Source organism: Mustela nigripes, chromosome 2, assembly GCF_022355385.1.
Source record: "Mustela nigripes isolate SB6536 chromosome 2, MUSNIG.SB6536, whole genome shotgun sequence".
NCBI classification, from domain to species: domain Eukaryota; kingdom Metazoa; phylum Chordata; class Mammalia; order Carnivora; family Mustelidae; genus Mustela; species Mustela nigripes.
In genome coordinates this window covers 19,188,159-19,208,135 of record NC_081558.1, presented here as the reverse complement: position 1 = coordinate 19,208,135, position 19,977 = coordinate 19,188,159, and the positions used below count along the sequence as shown (strand labels likewise).

The 19,977-nt window shown below is 42.4% G+C and overlaps 1 protein-coding gene and 1 pseudogene across 6 annotated transcripts in view; both read left to right on the top strand.

Moving 5' to 3' along the window:
- IP6K1 (inositol hexakisphosphate kinase 1) overlaps nt 1-19,977 on the top strand; it is a 64,749-nt gene that overhangs the window by 36,992 nt on the left and 7,780 nt on the right. For 3 of the 6 annotated variants that reach the window (XM_059389754.1, XM_059389753.1, XM_059389752.1), the window contains 3 exons: nt 538-630; nt 4,968-5,317; nt 17,213-17,423. In XM_059389754.1, coding sequence (XP_059245737.1) covers nt 5,095-5,317; nt 17,213-17,423 — 434 coding nt within the window. In that variant the 5' untranslated portion in view covers nt 538-630; nt 4,968-5,094. The remainder of the gene's footprint in view (nt 1-537; nt 631-4,967; nt 5,318-17,212; nt 17,424-19,977) is intronic. The other 3 variants (XM_059389751.1, XM_059389755.1, XM_059389756.1) reach the window with 2 other exon arrangements.
- LOC132012507 (aminoacyl tRNA synthase complex-interacting multifunctional protein 2-like) lies at nt 8,965-10,062 on the top strand (annotated as a pseudogene).

The window sequence follows — 19,977 nt, the reverse complement described above, 5'->3', positions numbered from 1 at the left end:
GGAGTGGGAGAGGGAGAAGCAGACTTCCCATAGAGCAGAGAGCCCAGTGCAGGGCTCAACCTGAGGACTCTGGGATCATGACCTGAGCTGAAGGCAGACAATGACTGAGCCACCCAGGCGCCCCTTGAATTCTTAAATCACTGTATTGTACACCTGAAACTAATAAACACTGTATGTTAACTACACTGGAATGAAAACGTTTTTAAATTTTTCCTGTTCCCATTGTCATAGCTCCTACCTTTTTTGTATATATATATATATACATATATATATATATTTGAACAATATGAATTTCAGATAGCAGGTGCATAGGAAGCACCACTATATTGTAAACCAAATAGAGAACCTCAATTTATTGCCACAGAAGGGAAAGCATACCATTTATAAAGCTTCCCCCAGAGAAGCCTTTGGAGTTGTTTACAGAGCAAAAAAGCTGAAACATGTACTGGTGGGTTTTTTTGGTTGTTGTTGTTCGTTTAACCCACTGCAGTGAAACATCATGATTTTAATTATCTGACTTTTTTGGATACTTTGTAGCTTTTAAAGAATTTGGAAGTTTTTCTTCATACTAAGTCTGGAGAAGATTAGAAGCTGTTGACGTTTTGAATGGCATAAACTACTTGAAATCAGGTCAGTGTACTTGCAGAGGACAGTTGGGAAAATCTTTGAGGATTAGTTATACTCTGGAAAATAGGATTTATCAACTCCATTGTATTTAGATGTGTTTGTGAAAAATAATGATCAGTGGGGTCCTGAAGTGGCCAGAATGTAAACTTTGTTTATGGTCTGCCTGTTGTTGAATCACAGTAGAATCAGTTCTAAGCTAATTATTTGAATATTTGGGCAGGTTCTTGATGACATATGAAAGAATGAATTTTCTTTCTTTCTTTTTTTTTTTAAGATTTTATTTTATTTATTTGACAAACAGAGATCACAAGTAGGCGGAGGGGCAGGCAGAGAGAAAGAGGAAGAAGCAGTCTCCCTGTTGAGCAGAGAGCCCAATGCGGGGCTCGATCCCAGGACCCTAGGATCATGACCTGAGCTGAAGGCAGAGGCTTTAACCCACTGAGCTACCCAGGTGCCCCAAGAATGAATTTTCTGTTTGTCAGATTCTTTTCTAGTGTTTTGGTACCAGCCCTAGTGGACCAGGTATAATTCAAACAGTCTGCCTTCGGGGACACTTTGAAGATCATAAAGCTGCATTTTTCCTTTTGGAGCTTGGGGAGAAGAGTGTGTCCTTCATCATCAGGGAAGGGCTTGTTCTTCAGTTGTTGGAAGTTTTCCTTGTTATCGTTAGAAAACACTTACCTCTTTATGCGCAAAGTCTATTAACTGGAGATCTGGGGATTTTGATACTTTTCTGTCCCTTCATCTAGGATGGTTTTGACTACAAGTGACAGAAAACCCTAATGAGGCTGGCTGAAAGCATAAGGGGAAATTTATTTTTGTTACATAACAAGATATCCAGTACTTCAGTGACAACATCAGGGATCCTGATTTCTGTCCTCCTGTTCTGCATGCTCAGCATGTTGGCCTTGTCTTTTTTTTTTTAAGATTTTATTTATTTATTTGACAGAGATCACAAGTAGGCAGAGAGGCAGGCAGAGAGAGAGGAGGAAGCAGGCTCCCTGCTGAGCAGAGAGCCCGATGTGGGGCTCAATCCCAGGACCCTGGGATCACGACCTGAGCTGAAGGCAGAGGCTTTCACCCACGGAGCCACCCAGGCACCCCTGGCCTTGTCTTTAGGCTAGTATCTTTTAGGGTCTCTAGGTGGCTACCGTAGTCTCAGATACACATCCAGACAGAATACGGATGCCTCTCTTGTGTTCTTTAAGGGCAAGGTGACTTTTCCCAGGGGACCCCGGCCAGCTTCCCCTCTTGTCTCATGCTTAGAAGATGGTCACATGCCCTTTTCTAAAGCAGCCCTCTCATAGAGGTGGAAGTTTTCTTGGAGGTTCTCCCTGAGCTAGAATGAAGTTTCACATTCCCTTTTGAGGTTGGACTACCTGATTGGTACCCTGTTAGCAAGGAAATAGTGGAGAAAGATGTCATCATCTACAGCCTTCTCAATCCCTGGTTTTTAGAGTGGACCTTGGTGGACACAGACTTCAGGAGCAACTTCTGGTTGTTTATAAAAGAGTCAGAGCTATTGCTATTTCCAGAACTTCAGAGCTGGGGAGTAGGCCGGGCAAGCCCAAGCCAAGCCCTTTGCCTGCATCAGCATCTCCCACAGGGTTAGTGGTGGGCATGTCTTCAAATTATAGGTGTGGAAATTTGAGATTTTAATTATTTGAGAGAGAGCATGTATACGTATGTATATGCAGTGTGGGGGCAGAAGTGGAGGGAGAGGGAAAAGCAGACTTCACACTGAGTGCAGAGCCCCACTCAAGCTTCAGCTTACGACCCTGACCTGGTATCGTGACTTTAGCCGAAATCAAGAGTCGGACACTCAACTGACTGAGCCACCCAGGTGCCCCATAGGTGGGGAATTTGAGGTTAAGTGACTTGCCTACCTTTTTTAGATTCCAGGTTTATTTAAAAAGAAATGCCAAAACAAAGCTTACAGAAATATATTTTACACATTAATGTCTTTTTTTTTTTTTTTTTTTTAAGATTTACTTGAGAGAGAGAGAAGCACGCACAAGCAGGAAGGGCAGAGGGAGAGGGAAAGAGAGTCTCAGGCAGACTGCACTGAGTGTGGAGCCTGTTGCGGGGCTCAGTCTCATGACCCTGAGATCACGACCTGAGCGGAAACCAAGTGTTGGGTGCTCAACTGACTGCACCACCCAGGTGCCCCTTACATGTTTACTTCTAAGAAAATATTTTAAACACAGAACCAGTCCCATGACTTTATGTATATATCGTGTAGGAACAAAATAACAAGTCTAGATCAAGTCTAGACTGGAGATTGGACTTGAACCTTTCAGTCCTTTGGAGGCTGCCGAGGTTGCCATGCGTCTCTCAGAGTCCAACTCTTCTAGGGCACTTGGTACTATTGATCTCTCTCCTTTTTGACACCCACTGACCTGTGCTAGAAAGTTTAGTACTGTCTGGGTACCCCCATCCCCTATCAGAGGCAATCCTGGTGGGCGTGCAGCGGGGCCAGGGTAAAAGCCAGTTGGCAGTGCTAGGTAGAGTCCCCTGCCATGGTGGGAACCTCCGGTGTGGAGGTGCTTCTCCACTTAACACTGCCATTAGGTGACTCCTGTTTTCATATCGTTACGCATTTACTCCTTACAGCCCTCTTCCTGGAATTATTTCATTCATTCCAACAAACTTATTTTTTATTTTTTTATTTTTTTAGATTTTTTATTTATTTATTTGACAGAGAGAGATCACAAGTAGGCAGAGAGGCAGGCAGAGAGAGAGGAGGAAGCAGGCACCCTGCTGAGCAGAGAGCCCGATGCGGGACTCGATCCCAGGACTCTGAGATCATGACCTGAGCCGAAGGCAGCGGCTTAACCCACTGAGCCACCCAGGCGCCCACAACAAACTTATTTTTGAACATTTCCTGTATGTCAGGAACTGCCTTGGACCCTAGATGGAAACACAAGGGAATTGTTTGTGGTGGTAATGACAAGTAAATAGAGGACAGTACAACAATGTATTGCTGAGATGGTTGGCACAAGGTACGTTAGGACCCATAGGGGTGTGCGCACCCAACTCGTGTTTGGGAGAACAGAGTCTGGGAAAATTCTGGGGACAGGGAGTTGCCTTCTCCTGAAGGAAGACTAGAAAATGAACAGGTAAGCAAAAATATGCATTGTGTGCATTGAAGTGGTGGTGATTGGTTAGGGGAATGGAAAATCACTTAGTTTGTTGATAGCCGTGAAATAGAACAGAGCTTCTGGGGTAGCTTTGAAGTAAGAAAATTTTGCTGTTTTGCAATAGGGTTCTTTAATAGTCTGCTTTGCCCATAAATTAATGAGGTTAGGAAGGAAAATAATATTTTATTTCTTAAAGGTAAAGCCATATTTCTGCTTTTACAAATATTTTTATTTTTTAGTCTTGATCTTTCAGATTGTAGTCTTGTCTGCTACATTCCTAATTTCAAAATATATTTGGTATTAGGGAAGTTGACCATTACTTTAACTTTCTTGAGAGCAAACTGACATTATAAGGTGGGTATTTAAGTACAAAGGAGCTTTCCTTGTCCTACTGGTTGGTGTAGAGTATATGGAAAGGGAAGCTCTGTGGCACTGGAGTGATGACCATAAATTTTAAGTAGAAGAAATTAGAAGACTGAATTTCCTTGAGGAAAGCAAACCCTTTCTGTGATGCTACAGCTCAGTAAGGAATGGCTTTCCCTGCTTGCTCTTTGCCTTTCTGCAGAAAAGTTGAAAATCTAGTGTGACCAGATTTCTCAAAAACCCTTCTTTGAGGCAGTGAGAGACCCTTACCATTACTGGATATAGTGAGAAGTCTGAACAAGATGAGTTCATGCTGCCTTTTATTTTTTCCCCTGAATGCTTATCTTTGAATATGAAGTAAACAGGGATAGTTGGCCTTTCTGATGACCGTTAACATATTGTAGCTCTAAAATCAAATCCTTTAGGGTATGTGGAAAGTTATATGATAGGTAGGAAAGGAAGAACGTGTGGGCTTCTGTGCATTAAAAAAATGGATGGAGGAGATTGAAGTTGTGTCATTCAGAAAAACTTGCCACCTGGCTCTCATGCACCAGGCAGCATTGTATGTGCTAGGGGAACACACAGCAGGGGCAAAAAACAGAATCCCATTCTTTTTAATAAATACTTTTAAAATTTGTTTTTAAAGTAATTGCTGCACGTAGCATGGGGCTTAAACTCATGACTCCGAGATCAAGAGTCACCTGTTCAACCGTCGGAGCCAGCTAGCCACCCTCAGAATCCCATTCTTACTCATGAAACAGATATTCTGTGAACTCCAGTGAGGTTGTAGCTTGTGAGGTGTTTTGATTCCCTCTTTTCCTGTCTCCTTTCTTTTAGGAAATAAGAATAAGCTGAACAGACTCTGACCATTGCTTTCAGCTTACCAGGACCTTCTGCCTAGCTCTCCTTTTGTGGCCCATGTGCTGCATCCTCTGCCCTCAGTGTGCAACTGGCCCCCAACGCAATGTGTGTTTGTCAAACCATGGAAGTGGGGCAGTATGGCAAGAACGCAAGTCGGGCCGGAGACCGGGGAGTCCTCCTGGAGCCCTTCATCCACCAGGTGGGCGGCCACAGCAGCATGATGCGCTACGACGACCACACTGTGTGCAAGCCCCTCATCTCCCGGGAGCAGCGCTTCTACGAGTCCCTCCCTCCCGAAATGAAGGAGTTCACCCCTGAGTACAAAGGTCAGTCACTGGCCAGTTCGGGGAGAGCAGCAGCCTAGGACTTTTGCAGGCCCTCAGCTCAGTTTTCTTTGTTTTGTTGGCCACGTGAGGTGATTGTAGGTCTGTTTTCGCAAAGCAGCGAAATGAGTTTGTTAAGCAAAAATTTGAGGCCAAAAGCACCAGCGAGGTCTTTAGATCTTGAAAATCTGAATTCACTGATAGCTAAACCTCAAAAGAATTCACAGCATTAAGTCCTATTTGTGAAGAGCATGCTGTTAGCAAGGTGGGTTCCCCTGTTTGCTGGGATGGTCTAGGAGAGGGGAAGTACTTCTCTGATCCCAGAGGAGAAAGAATTGGATGTTCTCCAGGCTAAAGTGGTGAGGTAGCTGGTAAGGAGGCTGGGTGGAGCAGACGTCTGTATGTGCTGAGGGAATGAATTGATGGTAAGGAATTTACAGAAGGACTAGGGGTGCATGGAAGTCCTAACTTTTAAAGGAAAAGTAATATTTGAAAATGTAAATTGGCTTTATAGAATAGAACCCCATGAATATACACCAGAATTAAGTCACTTTATTTTTAAATTTTAAAAGCTTTTATTTTTATTTATGAGAGAGAGAGTGTTGGGGGCAGGGGAGGAGCAGAGGAAGAGGGACAAGCAGACTCCATGCTGAGGCTCAGTCTCGGGACTCTGAGATCATGACCTGAGCTGAAACCAAGAGTCAGATGCTTAACCAACTGAGCCACCCAGGCACCCTAAGTCACTTCCTTTTAAACTCTGATTTTTGTCACTGTTTATACATTTTCATGATTGCCCACCACTTGTAAGTTAAATTTGGGCAGAGGTTCTGCTTTTTAATTTGCCAAAGCTGTTATAAATTTAGTCATGTTTACACCATCCTTGGCTTAAGGGATCCTCAGTTTTGAAAAACCAATCCATATCAGTATTTGTTGTTTTCGTAAATCTTTTATTGTGCCAGAGTATACATAATATAAAGTTTGCCATTTTAAAATGGTAATTTAGTGGCATTAAGTACATTCACAGTGTTGTATACGATTATCATTATCTATTTCCAGAACTTTCTCATCACCTCAAAGAAAAAGTCTGTACCCATTAAATAATAACTCCCCCTTTCTCCCTCACCTGAACCCCAGGTAACCTCTGACATACTTTGTTTCTACAAATAGGCCTACTGTAGACCTTTCATAGGAGTGGGATCATATCATTCTTGTACTTTTGAGACTGGCTTATTTCATTTAGCATAATGTTTCCAAGACTGACCCATGTCATAGCCTATATCAGAACTTCATTTCTTTCTTTCTTTTTTTTTTTTTTTAAAGATTTTATTTATTTATTTGACAGAGAACACAAGTAGACAGAGGCAGGCAGATAGAGAGGAAGGGAAGCAGGCCCCCTGCTGAGCAGAGAGCCCGATGTGGGACTCTATCCCAGGACCCCGAGATCACGACCCGAGCCGAAGGCAGCGGCCCAACCCACTGAGCCACCCAGGCGCCCAGAACTTCATTTCTTTTTATGGCTGAATACTATTCCATTTTGAATATATATCACATTTGTTTATCCATTCGTCTGTGGTGGACACTTGGGTTGTTACCATTTTGGGCTATTGTGAATAATGCTTCTGTGAATATTGGCTTATAAGCATCTGTCTGAGTCCCTGTTTTCAGGTTTTTTTTTAAGATTTTATTTATTTTGAGAGACTTTTGTTTCTGTTTTAAGAGCCTATCTTCAGTTCTTTTGAGTGCATAGCTAGGAATGGAATTGCTGGATCATATAGTAATCCTGTTTAACTTTTTGAGGAACCACCAACCTGTTTTCTCTAGTGGCTACACCATTTGACATTCTTACTGGCAATGTTCCCATATCTCCATATCTAGCTGACATGTACTTTGCTTTTTAAAAAAAATTATTATAGGGTGGTTCAGTGGGTTAAAGCCTCTTCCTTCGGCTCAGGTCATGATCCCAGGGTCCTGGGATCGAGCCCCACATCAGGCTCTCTGCTCAGCAGGGAGCCTGCTTCCCCTCCCTTCTCTCTGCCTGCCTCTCTGCCTACTTGTGATCTCTGTCAAATAAATCTTTAAAAAAAAAACAAAAAAAAAAAAGATTTAAAGGGCGCCTGGGTGGCTCAGTGGGTTAAGCCGCTGCCTTCGGCTCAGGTCATGATCTCAGGGTCCTGGGATCGAGTCCCACGTCGGGCTCTCTGCTCAGCAGGGAGCCTGCTTCCTCCTCTCTCTCTCTGCCTGCCTCTCTGCCTACTTGTGATCTCTCTCTGTCAAATAAATAAATAAAATCTTAAAAAAAAAAATTATTATAGCCATCCTAGTGGGTATGAATGGTATCTGTGGTTTTCATGTGCTTTTTTTTTTTTTTTTTTTTTTAAGATTTTATTTATCTGGCAGACAGAGATCACAAGTAGGGAGAGAGGCAGGTAGAGAGAGGAAGCAGGCTCTCCACCAAGTGGAGAGCCTGACGTGGGGCTCAATCCCGGGACCCTGGGATCATGACCCGAGCTGAAGGCAGAGGCTTTAACCACTGAGCCACCCAGGTGCCCTTAATTTGCATTTTCTTAATGACTAATGATATTGATGTGCTGTTGGCCATTTGTGTACCTCTCTGGAGAAATGTATATTCAAGTCCATTGTGTAATTTTGAATTCGATGGTCTATTTGCTGTTGTTTTCAAAACAGAACCAGAAGAATACGGAATAAATATTCTAAGCCTGCAAAAGGAGAGAGAAGCCAGAATCAAACACACTGCTGTCTCTAAGTGGCTAAAAACAACAGTTACAAATGCTTTATAAATGCAGCTTCAGCCGCCTACTCTTCCATACTCAACACATTCATGGCCAAATCTTCTGCTATAAATATGCCAAAAGCAGATAGAGAACTATAAGCCCTTTTAACTCATTGAGTCCTTCTGATGCTAAGGGAAAAAAAAGAATGTCTTAAAAAGAAGTTGAGCCCTGGCTCCAGAGAAGTGTTTTCTAAATCACAGCTACCAGAACTGGAATAAGTTTGAATCTCAGGTTGCCTCCCAGGGAAGGATTGTCCCTAGCATTGGTTCAGTTTTTCACTGCAACTTTCTCTCAGACTGGGGAACAGAAGTCTTTAAAAGCCATAGCAGATCATTAGTACCTACTTTATTTTCTTTCTTCAGGCCGCATTTTTTTTTTTTTAAGATTTTTCATTTATTTATTTGACAGAGATCACAAGTAGGTAGAGAGGCAGGCAGACAGAGAGAGGGGAAGCAGGCTTCCTGCGGAGCAGAGAGCCGGTTGTGGGGCTCAGTCCTAGGACCCTGGGATCATGACCTGAGCTGAAGGCAGAGGCCCCAACCCACTGAGCCACCCAGGTGCCCCCAGGCTGCATTTTCACTTAAAAAAAAAAAGTATATGTTCTCAAATACACAGTTAAACCAAAATTTGATCCTTTCTTATTAAGTCAAACGAAGCCCAATTTATGCAAAGAAAATGGAAACTGTTATTGGTCCATTTCATATATATGAAAACCCAATACCACAGGGCTTTTGTTTTTTATTTTGAAATACATTTAGAATTATAGAAAAGTTAAAAAAAATTAGAGTTCCCATCTACCCAGCTTCCTCTAATGTTCCTGTGATGCCAGTGTATCAGGTAAAGCCCTATTATAAAGTAATGCATCTTTCTTGGCCTGGTTGTGGACCATGTGCAGGAAGTCTGACCCATCTCTTCAACCTCGAGTCCCACCAAAATATTTTAAAATGTCTATATGAATTGAAAGCTGCAGTTAATGGTCGGACTTGGATGTAATTACCATAATCCAAGCTGATGAGCCTACTGCTTTATTAACCAATGCCTGGGACTTAAATTCAGTGCTTGGAAAGGATTATGGGGCATTGAAAGACAAGGGCACTGAAAGATCATGATTCACATAGACCCCACCTCCCCTCCCTCTTTTGCTGCCCCAGCTACTCTGGGACAGGACTACAGGGTCATGTCTGCTGTTCTCATACATTCAGCAGTCAACAGTGTGTCAGAAAGCCTTCTTAAGTGATTTGGCAAGCCGAATGAAAACAGCCCCCTGTTAAGAATATCAGTTGCATTTTAGGCTAACGTGGAAGAAGGTGCCAGAGATTCAAATGAAGTTCAGTGGCCAGACGATGTCTTCCATCAGAGGAGAAAGGAACATTGCACATTTTTTCTTTTCTCTGTTTGGTTAAAAGTATAATGCTGTATATTTAACCGTTGTAGATACCTTTATAGGTAATAGCTATTTTTCAGTTAAAAGAGGGAAGCAGGAGGGGCGCCTGGGTGGCTCAGTTGTTTAAGCATCCGACTCTTGGCTTCAGTTCAGGTCATGATCTCAGGGTTGTGGGGTTGAGCCCCACATTGGGGATCCATGCCTTGCAAGGAGTCTGCCTGAGATTCTCTCTTTCTCTCTCCCTCTGCCCCTCCCCCTGCTCATGCACACACCGTGCTCTCTCAGATAAGTAAGTCTTAAAACAGGGAAGCAGTAGAGAGGAAGCCACTGTGTTCGACACTATGAACTCTACTCTTGGAAAGAGCTCCTGACTTATTGGGACTGAACTCCCTGTGGCAGACGTGCTGTGGTCTGTGCTCCAGCAGATGGGAGGCTACTTGTTGACAGTGCCAGCCAGTGTGCAGAGATAGATGAGGGCCTGTGAAAATCTGGCCCCTTTTAATATTGTCTCCGAGCTCCTTAAGTCAATTCAGGAACTAATTTTAGATTTTAAGAACATTTGCTGTTCTTAAGATTGTGCGTATTGTCGATAAAGTAGCTTATACTAAAATCCAAGTCTTGACTTAAGCTAGTCATCAAGCATCAATAAAATCCTATTAAAAAAATTTCTTGGGCGCCTGGGTGGCTCAGTGGGTTAAAGCCTCTGCCTTCGGCTCAGTCATGATCTCAGGGTCCTGGGATCGAGCCCCGCATCAGGCGCTCTGCTCAGCGGGGAGCCTGCTTCCTCCTCTCTCTGCCTACCTCTCTGCCTACTTGTAATTTCTGTCAAATAAATGAATAAAATCTTTAAAAAAAATAAAAATTTCTTGAGGTGCCTGGATGGCTCAGTCAGTTAAGCATCTGCCTTTGGCTTAGGTCATGATCTCAGGGTCCAGGGATAGAGCTCCCATCAGGCTCTCTGCTCAGTGGGGAGTCTGCTTCTCCCTCTCCCTCTGACCTGCCTCCCCACTTGTACTCTCTCTGTTTCAAATAAATAAAATCTTTTAAAAAAATTCCTTAAATAACTAATTGTAGTACAGTTTATAATAATCAAAACCAGAAAATGAACCCTGATATAATAAAAATAACTAATCTCTTTACTTTATTCAGATTTGGTAGTTTTCCCCTTTATGTTCTTCTTTTGGTTCATGTTTTCACTTCATGTTGCATTTATTCCTCCTCAGTCTCCTCCGTCCTGAGAGCGTATCCCAGTTTTTGTCTTTCGTGACTTTGACACTTTTGAAGAATACTAGCAGTGGTTTTTTGAAATGTCCCTAAATTTGAATTTGCCTTATATTTTCCCATGATTAGACTGAGGTTATTTATCTTGGGCAACAGAAATGATCTTGTGTCCTCTCAGTTCTTCCCGTCCGAAGATACTACATTGTTATTAGTGATATAATTTCAATCACTTGGTTAAGGTGGTGTCTGCCAGGCTTCTCCACTTTAAAGTTACTATCTTCCCAGTTGTAATTAATGAGTATCCTATGGGGAGATACTTTGAGACTTTGTAAGTATTTCCCTGCCCCTCCCCAGCCTTCTTGGCCCCCCTCCCCCCGCTGCCTCCCTTCCTTCCAAGATTTATTTATTTATTTTAAAGAAAGTGGGTGGGGGCGGGGAGGCGCAGAGGGAGAGAGAGAGAGAGTCTCAGGCTGAGCGTGGAGCCCAACATGGGGTTCCATCTCACCATTCTGAGATCATGACCTGAGGCAAAATCAAGAATGAGACACTTAACCGACTGAGCCACCCAGGTGTCCCTAAATATCCCGTTTCTTATAGTACTTTAGTCCATTAATTTTAGAATTGATCAGTGGTCCTTGCCTATAACAGTTACTACTGTGTTGTGTGCCTAATGGTGACTTCTGTTTCCACCATTCCTTCTTTATCTTTAATTAAAAGGAATTACAATTCCATAAGGAAGAATTGTCCCTCCTCACCCATTTATCTATCAGTATGTGCTTACAGATGTTTTACTTCTTATATTCTAGATGTGGCCACTGGGCCTCCTTTACCTTGGCTCTTGTGCACTTGGGACATATACCCCATCATTTTTTACTACTTCTTTGCTTTCAGTTACCACAGGGTGCTCCAGGCCCATCTTTTATTTTTTCTGCCCTGATTCAGGAACCAGCCATTTCTCCAGGGAGCTTTGCTTCCTTTTATTGTAGAAATGGTATTTAGAAAAACCAAGACCTTGACACTAGATGGACTGATTGCTACTGGAGTATCATTGTTTTTAGGCCCTTTTAGCAGACAGGTCTAGAAAATTTATACAGGTCTATATAACTACTAACCCACACATACACACGTATCTCTTTATTGCCAGGAACACAGGTATTTTTAAAACTCAATCAAGCTAAGGAAAAATGCCAGTGATTTTCTGTGTTTTGGCAATAAGTTTGGAGAGGGATTTTTACTTAGTATGACCAGCTGCGGTCATCAGGTGGTGTAGCATATGGTACTAAACGTGAGGTTCTAGGCTTCTGTTTCCTTATGCAAAATATTCCCTCATTCATTAATCTTTTATATTTATTAAGCATCTACTAGATGCCAGACCCTGTGCTCATTAATGTAAAAGAGAAAATACCATACCTACAGGGAGCTTACATGCTAATGTGAGAAAGAGTAAATAAACATATAGACAAAACAATTTCTAGATTTTGATAAGTGCTGTGAAGAAACTAAGTATGGTTCTATAATCAGAAATAATAAGGCTTCCAGAACAGAACACTTGAGATAGGATGATCAGGAAAGAAATGTCCGGGAAGGCTTGAAGGACTAAAGTGTGAGGAGCAGCTGTGGGCAAAGGGCAATAGAAAGAAACATTCTAAGCATAAGTAAAAGTTTTGAGGTTAAAAAGAAAAAAAAAAAAAGCTTGGGTGTTTTAAGAACTAGTTCCACTCTTCGTTAAGAGTTAAGAAACACCCAGTTAAAAAATGGTCAAAGGACTTGAATAAACATTTCTCCAGAAAAGATATGCAAATGTCTAATAGGTACGTGAAACAAATCATTAGTCGTTAGGAAAATGCAAATCAACACCATAGTCAGATACCGTTCATACCCACTAGAATGGCTATAACAACAAAAAAAAGGAAAGTACATGTTGGCAAGGATGTGGAGAAATAACACTGCCAGTAAGAATGTCAAATGGTGCAGCCACTACAGAAAACAGGTTGGTGGTTCCTCAGAAAGTTGAACAGTGGGGCTCCTGGATGGCTCAGTCTGTTAAGGCTTTGCCTTCGACTCAGGTCCTGATCCCAGGGTCCTGTGATCAAGCCCTGCCTCAAGCTCTGTACTCAGTGGGGAGCCTGCTTCTTCCCTCTCCCTCTGCCCGCCTGCCTCTCTCTCCCCTAATCTCTCTCTCTCTCTCTCTCTGCCAAATAAATAAATAAATAAATAATCTTAAAAAAAAAAAATTAAACAGGATTACCATATGATCCAGCAATTGCACTCCTAGCTGTGTACCCAAAAGAATATAAACAGGATCTTTAAAACAAAAACAAAAAAACTTTCTCTCTCTCTCTCTCTCAAAATAAATAAATAAAATCTTAAAAAAAAAAAAAAAAGAATTGAAAACAGGGACTCAAACAGATGCTTATAAGCTAATATTCACAGAAGCCTTATTCACAATAGCCCAAAGTGGGAACAACTCAAGTGTCCACCACAGATGAATGGATAAACAAATTTGATATATATTCACAATGGAATAGTATTCAGCCATAAAAAGAAATGAAGTTCTGATATAGGCTACAGCATGGGTGAATCTTGGACACATTATGCTAAGTGAAATAAGCCAGGCACAAGAGGACGAGAATGATAGGATTCCATTTCTATGAAATGTCTGCAGTAGGCCTATTTGTAGAAACAGAGTAAGTTAGAGGTTACTTGAGGTTCAGGCGAGGGAGAAAGGGGGTTATTATGTAATAGGTATAGACTTTTTCTTTAAGGTGATGAGAAAGTTCTGGAAGTAGATAATGAAATATATACATGGGCGCCTGGGTGGCTCAGTGGGTTAAAGCCTCTGCCTTCAGCTCAGATCATGATCCCAGGGTCCTGGGATTGAGCCCCACATCAGGCTCTCTGCTCAGCAGGGAGCCTGCTTCCCCCCCCCTCCACCTGCATCTTTGCCTACTTGTGATCTCTGTCTGTCAAATAAATTAAAAAAAAAAAGAAAGAAAGAAAATCATATACAGCATTGTGAATGTGCTTAATGCCACTAACTGTACATTTAAAAATGGATAAAATGATAAACTTATGTTACATATTTTTTTCCTATAGATTTTAAGAATATATTATAAAAAATAAAACCTTCATTAGATGTGATCTTTAGTGTCTGTTGAAATTAGTCTTACAAATGACAAGAAAGGGCTTACATCAGATGAATTCTAAGACCATTGATTTTCATTTTCATTCTGCATTCTACCTAGGTGGGAGTAATGATATTTAAAAAATTCAGAATCAAAAATATTTTTTCCTTAATCTAATGGTCGATTACATGGGTCTTTTAATTGCCAGGTCTCATCTACTCTTGGTAGAGCTTATTCCTGGCCTATGTACAGCACAGCCGTTTCTTCCAGTAGTAGGTGTGGTGCTCTTGTGCCTGCCAGTGGTCTGTCAGGGAACTCAAAAGTATGTGCCTCAGCAGGACAGATTTCTAGTGTAGCTTCAGATGAGCCTGCAAGACAAAAATAAAAGAGCTAATCAAAGGAGATAATGATATATTTGACATATAAAAATTTAAAGCTTACGTTTATCAAAATACGACTTCAAAGAAAATGGATAAGGATATTTACAACAAATATGACTGACCAAAAATTAGTTTCCAGAATTTATATATCTAAATTAATGCAGATCTGTATAAAAAAGACAATTCAGTAAGAAAGTGAGCAGAAATTAAGAAAATCAATAAAAAGCAAAGACCAAAGCCTGTTTTTTTTTTTAGAACATCTCTAGCTAGACTGATCAGGAAGAGAATACATGAACGTCTAATATCAGAAATGATAGATAGGTTGTCACTAGAGTCTACTGATGTTTAAGGGTAAAAGAATATTATGAAAAACTTTATCCCAGTAACTTCTACAACATAGATGAAAGAGACAGTTTCTTGAATGATACAAACTATGAAAATTCTCACAAAAAAATGGAGACTCTGAATAGCACTATCAAGTAAATTGAGGTTGCATTCTAAAACTCCAGGCCCACACAGCTTCGCTGATGAACTCTGCCAAATATTTAAGAAAGAAATACTTAGAGTAGTTCTACAGAAACTCTTCCCCCAAAATTAAAGAATATGTTAAATTAAAGAGAATAGTCATTCTGCAAGGCCACTGTAAGAACATAAATGGACCTCATGAATCTAGATGTAAAAAAATTTGAATAAAATTTTAGTTGATTGAGTCCAACAACATGTTAAAAGGACAATACATCATTACCAGGTAGGGTTTATCTGAGTAATACAGGGTAGGTTTAACATTCAGAGGTTAAATGAATTTCCATATTAATAATCTAAAAAAAGAAAAACTGTCCATACATCTATGTCTTAGCAGATTCAGAAAAGGCATTTGATAGTATCTGACATCCAGTCTTTTTTTTTTTTTCTTTAAGATTTTTATTTATTTGAGAGAAAGAGCTGGGAGAGGGGCAAAGGGAGAGAGAGAAGCGGGCTCCGTATGGGGCTTGATCCTAGGAACCTGGGACCCCCATGAACATGACCTGAGCTAAAGGCAGATGCTTAACTGACTGAGCCACCTAGGCTTCCCCCCAACATCAGTTCTTGCTTCATAGAACAGCAGCAGCAAACTAGGAATAGAAGGACAATTCTTCAGCCTGACTGACAGCATCTATGAAAAACCTCCAGTCAGCATCGTAATGATGAAACCATTGCTTTGCCCCCTAAGATCAAGAACGGGACAAGGATATTCATGCTTTCCACTGGAGGTTCTGGCCAGTGTGGTTAGGCCAGATAGTGAAATAATAAAATGCATTCCAGTTGGAAAGGAAGAAGTATAAATGTCTTTATTTACAGACTATATAGAATTTTGTCTTTATAGTCAGTCAGGTGTTGGAGCAGAATAAAGTCCTGCAAAGGACTCAGAATTGACCTGACCACCCTTCCTTAGAAAGTTACTTGAAGATGTTTTCCACTCAAGTAAGGAGTAAACGAGGAGTGGGGAGAAGTAGAGGACCATAGAAGGATAAAAGGAACGACCCTCACACTGGTCAGCACAACAGCTGTGTGGCAGGCCTAGAGGACCCTCTAGGTCAGAGCATAAGGAGCAGCCCAGGAGACCTGAGAAGCTTGAAGACCAGAGGGCATTCAGGCCGGAACAGTTGAGGTTCTAGTGAATGAAGACAGAGAGGAGTTTACAGAGGTGAATACCTGCAGGAGAGACAGCCATCTGTAAAGCAGCCAGGGTGCAGGGGTGAGGCCTACTGAAGTGCAGCATACGTTGGGCAGTGTAGTAAGAATGTAAGAAAAAATCAATTTAATGTTTCAGGAATTTTTTCTAAAAGGGCTCGGGGAGTGAGGCAGTGCCTACCTGGAGAAGGAATATGGGCCAAAGAGAAGGGTATTCTTGGTCTGGCATGTTGACTTATTTATAAATGCTTCTCACTTATGCTGCGATCATAGAGCCAACTCTGTACGCAAAGTGTGAAAGGAGAAATGTAGCTGACAGAAGGTTGGGTGTGGAAGTTAGATGACGGGCAGTCTGGACTTTTTTCCTTTTTTTTTTTTTTTAAAGATTTTATTTATGTGAGAAAGAGCACAAGCTGGGTGGAGGGGCAGTGGAAGGAGGGACAAGCAGAATCCCTGTTGAGCAGGGAGCCCAACGTGAGAGGCGGGATCCCAGGAAACCCAGATCATGATCTGAGCTGAGGTCAGATGCTTAAACGACAACTAAGCCACCCAGGTATTCCTGGGCTCTTTTCTTGATTTCTTTGTCTTTCTTTTCTTTCTTTCCTTTTCTTTCTCTTCTCTTCTTTCCTTTTCTCTCTTTCCGTTTTCTTTTTCTCTCTCTCTCTTTTTTTTAAAACTCCTCTTTTTTGGTAATGATACAGAAGAAACTATGAACAGCCTGTTTGATAAAAAATGGACACAGTAAACTCTTTTGCCTGAGTACAGCAGGGTGAACAGAAAGGTGTCTCAATTTAGGAGTGCCAGTGGTTTTGTGAGACGGAAGTTCTGCCTGGTGAGGTTAGAGGAGCCTGATGCTCAGTGTGGGCAGAAGACTTCTTTTGGGGACTGTTTTGCAGGGAGAAGTCTTAAGTCTCTCTAGGTGGAACACAGAACTGAAGGAAACAGATCAAGTTACTGACATAGGAAATGGCAGGATCACAGAGTAGTTAAATAAGGAGAAGGTTAAGTCCTGTCAGGTGTGGGTGTCTCCAATGCACACAGTTCCGAGTGGTACAGAAGTCAGTCACTGGAAGTGCCAGGGCTAGAGAAGAGTGCGGGAAAGACATACATATCTATCCACGATCAAAGGCTAAGTAGCAGCCTCTGAGTTGGGACGAGTGGTCAGCTGTGTTCTGGAAAGGTGTGTGTTGGTCATTGTTCCTACATTGATCTTCAGTTGGTTCAGGGCAGGTGATGTGCTGTGGGACAGCAAGTACCAGGCAGTCTGTGCTGCATAGACCCAGCCTGTGTAGACATTTGTTGACTAGCTGCCTTTTTCTCAACAGGCGTGGTGTCTGTCTGTTTTGAGGGAGACAGTGATGGTTACATCAACTTGGTGGCGTACCCTTATGTGGAAAGTGAGACTGTGGAGCAGGATGACACACCAGAGCGGGAGCAACCTCGGCGCAAACACTCCCGCCGGAGCCTGCACCGGTCAGGCAGTGGCAGTGACCACAAGGAGGAGAAAGCCAGCCTGTCCCTTGAAACCTCCGAGAGGTAAGGGGGTGGTGAGCAGGGCCGAAGGACATGTGGTCCTAAGCAGCACAAATGCCCAAGGCCTCTCTAGAGCCCCGATACACCCCAGGGAAGTAGGGCTCAAGGTTGGGGGAAGATGGCTGGTGTTCTTTGGCCACCCACCCGGGCGTGTCACATCACCCCAGTGATGCTGCCTTCTGAGGATCGATGGAGCTCGCCAAGAGAGAGTGAAGGTCTCTCAGCTCTTTGGAAGCAAGGACTCCCCGCCGTTCGTGCTCTGTGTCCTCCAGTTTTGTCATTGTCTCACATGTGAGATTGAAATGCTGTAGTCCACGGTGAGGTTGCATCTGCTTTCTGACCTGTAGGATTGCCCAAGTGCAGTGAGAGGGTGTCCGGACTAGTGTTTTTAAGAGTTCTGGAAGAGGTTCTTTGACCTCTCTGAGACACTGAGGTCAGCTCTTAACCCTTTCCCTGCACCTAAAATTTAGTTTATTGCATTGGAAATTATTTTCCTTGTAGGTTAGGAAAACAGTCTACAAATAATTATGTTTCTGAATATTTTATGCAAAAAATGTGAACTCCCCTAGGATGGCTGTCATCAGAAGGACAGGCAATAAAAGTGTTGATGAAGAAGATGTGGAGAGATTAGAACCCTCTTAAATGGCTGACGGGAATGTAAACTAGTACCGCCACCCTGGGAAATAGGTATTTGACAGCTTCTTAGAAAGTTACACCCATCCATTCCACTCCTGGGAATAGCAGCTGTACGAAGAGAATTGAAAAAATACATTCAGACACGGAACTTGTGAAGAGATGTTCATAGTAATGGTAGTCCTAACAGCCAAACAAAGTAATCCCAGTGTCCATCAGCTGATGAATGGATGAATAAAGGCTGACTGTTATTCAGTCATAAACAGGAATGGCGCACTCATACGGGCCACAATGGGGATGAACCTTGAAAACCTGTGCTAAGTGAAAGAAGTTAATCACAAAAACCATGTATTATGGGATTCCAGTTATAGACATTGTTTAGAATAGGCAAATGCACAAGACAGAAAGCAGGTTAGTGGGTGCCAGAGACTGAGGGGGAGAGGAGACAGGAAGTGACTGCTAATGGTGATTGTTTTGGGGGTGATGAAATGTCCTAAAAATTAGATAGTGGTGATATTTTATAACTTTGTGAAAATATATTTTTTAAAAACCCACTGAATTATTAAAAGACAAATTAAACTAAAAATGATGTGAGCTTCCTGGAACAAAGTCAAGTCAAAATAGTATGATTAAATTACTTTATATTTAATTTTGGGGCTCCTAGCTGGTTAGTTGGTAGAGTATGTGACTCTTGATCTCGCAGTCGTGAGTTCAAACCCCATGTTGGGTATAGAAATTACTTAAAAAAATTTTTTTTAAGTATATTATTTCACTCAAAACAAAGGTTTATTGATTAAGATCTGTGATTCAACTTAGAAGTTGGTTTTGGGACTTTTCTTAGCTGTAGCAGCACATAGTTTAACTCTGACATCACATCAGTTCAGCAGCACATGCTGTGCACCCTGGCTCCTGAAGCTGTGAGCCTGGGGCCTTCCAGCTCTCCCCGCTCCCATCGCTGGAAGAGGACATACTCACATGGAGGAGCACAGAACCCCACGAGACTCCGGCTGAGTGTGTGATGTGTCATCTCCCGTGTCCTCAGCCAGGGGCCCTGTGTAGCCTGCTCTGCATCTCTAATGCAAGGAGAGGCCTTCACACCCATTGAGGAGGGTCTCCAAGTGTTAAGTATTCTCGTGGAAAATAGACTCCAGTCTGCAGAAGCACTTTTCAGGGCTTCCTTGTCATTCCCAAAGGGCTTCCTCTTCACTGATGATTGTGGGACCCAAGCTTAGTGACAAGGAGTGCTCCCCAAGTCCTCAAGCCCATAGCTGGCATTGATGCCTTTCCCTCAGCGGCTCTCTAGAGTGGGCTTTCTTTTGTTCTCTAGAGATACAGAAGTTGCTTCATGAATCATCTGGTGAAAAGCCAGTGTACATAGAAAAACATCAAAGTAGACCTGCGTCTGACTTCAGTTTGCAGGAGCTCTAAGTTACCTCCAGGAGTGGGGCTTGCTTCTTCACCAGAGCCAGAGCTGTAGCACCAAGGCTGAGGCCAAGAGGCATGGGGAGAACTTATTTGGGTTTCCTTGGCGGATGAGTAAACCTTGTTGTTTCTTTTTCTTTTTTCTTTTTCCCTCCCTCCCTCCCTCCTTCCCTCCTTTCTTTCTTCCTTCCTTCTTTTCTTTTCTTTTCTTTTTTTCTTTCTTTCTTTCTTTCTTTTCTCTCTCTCTCTCTCTCTCAAATTTTATTTGTCAGAGAGAGCACAAGCAGCGGGAGTGGCAGGCAGAGGAAGCAGCAGACTTCCCGCTGAGCAGGGAGCCTGATGCGGAACTTGATCCCAGGACCCCGGTATCATGACCTGAGCCAAAAGCAGACTGAGCCACCCAGGCATCTTCACCTTGTTGTTTCTTAAAGGGGATCACAAAAAAGGCATTCATGAATGGCCTCAGCCGTGCCCTCCCCAGGAGGACATGAGTGTTTGGTCA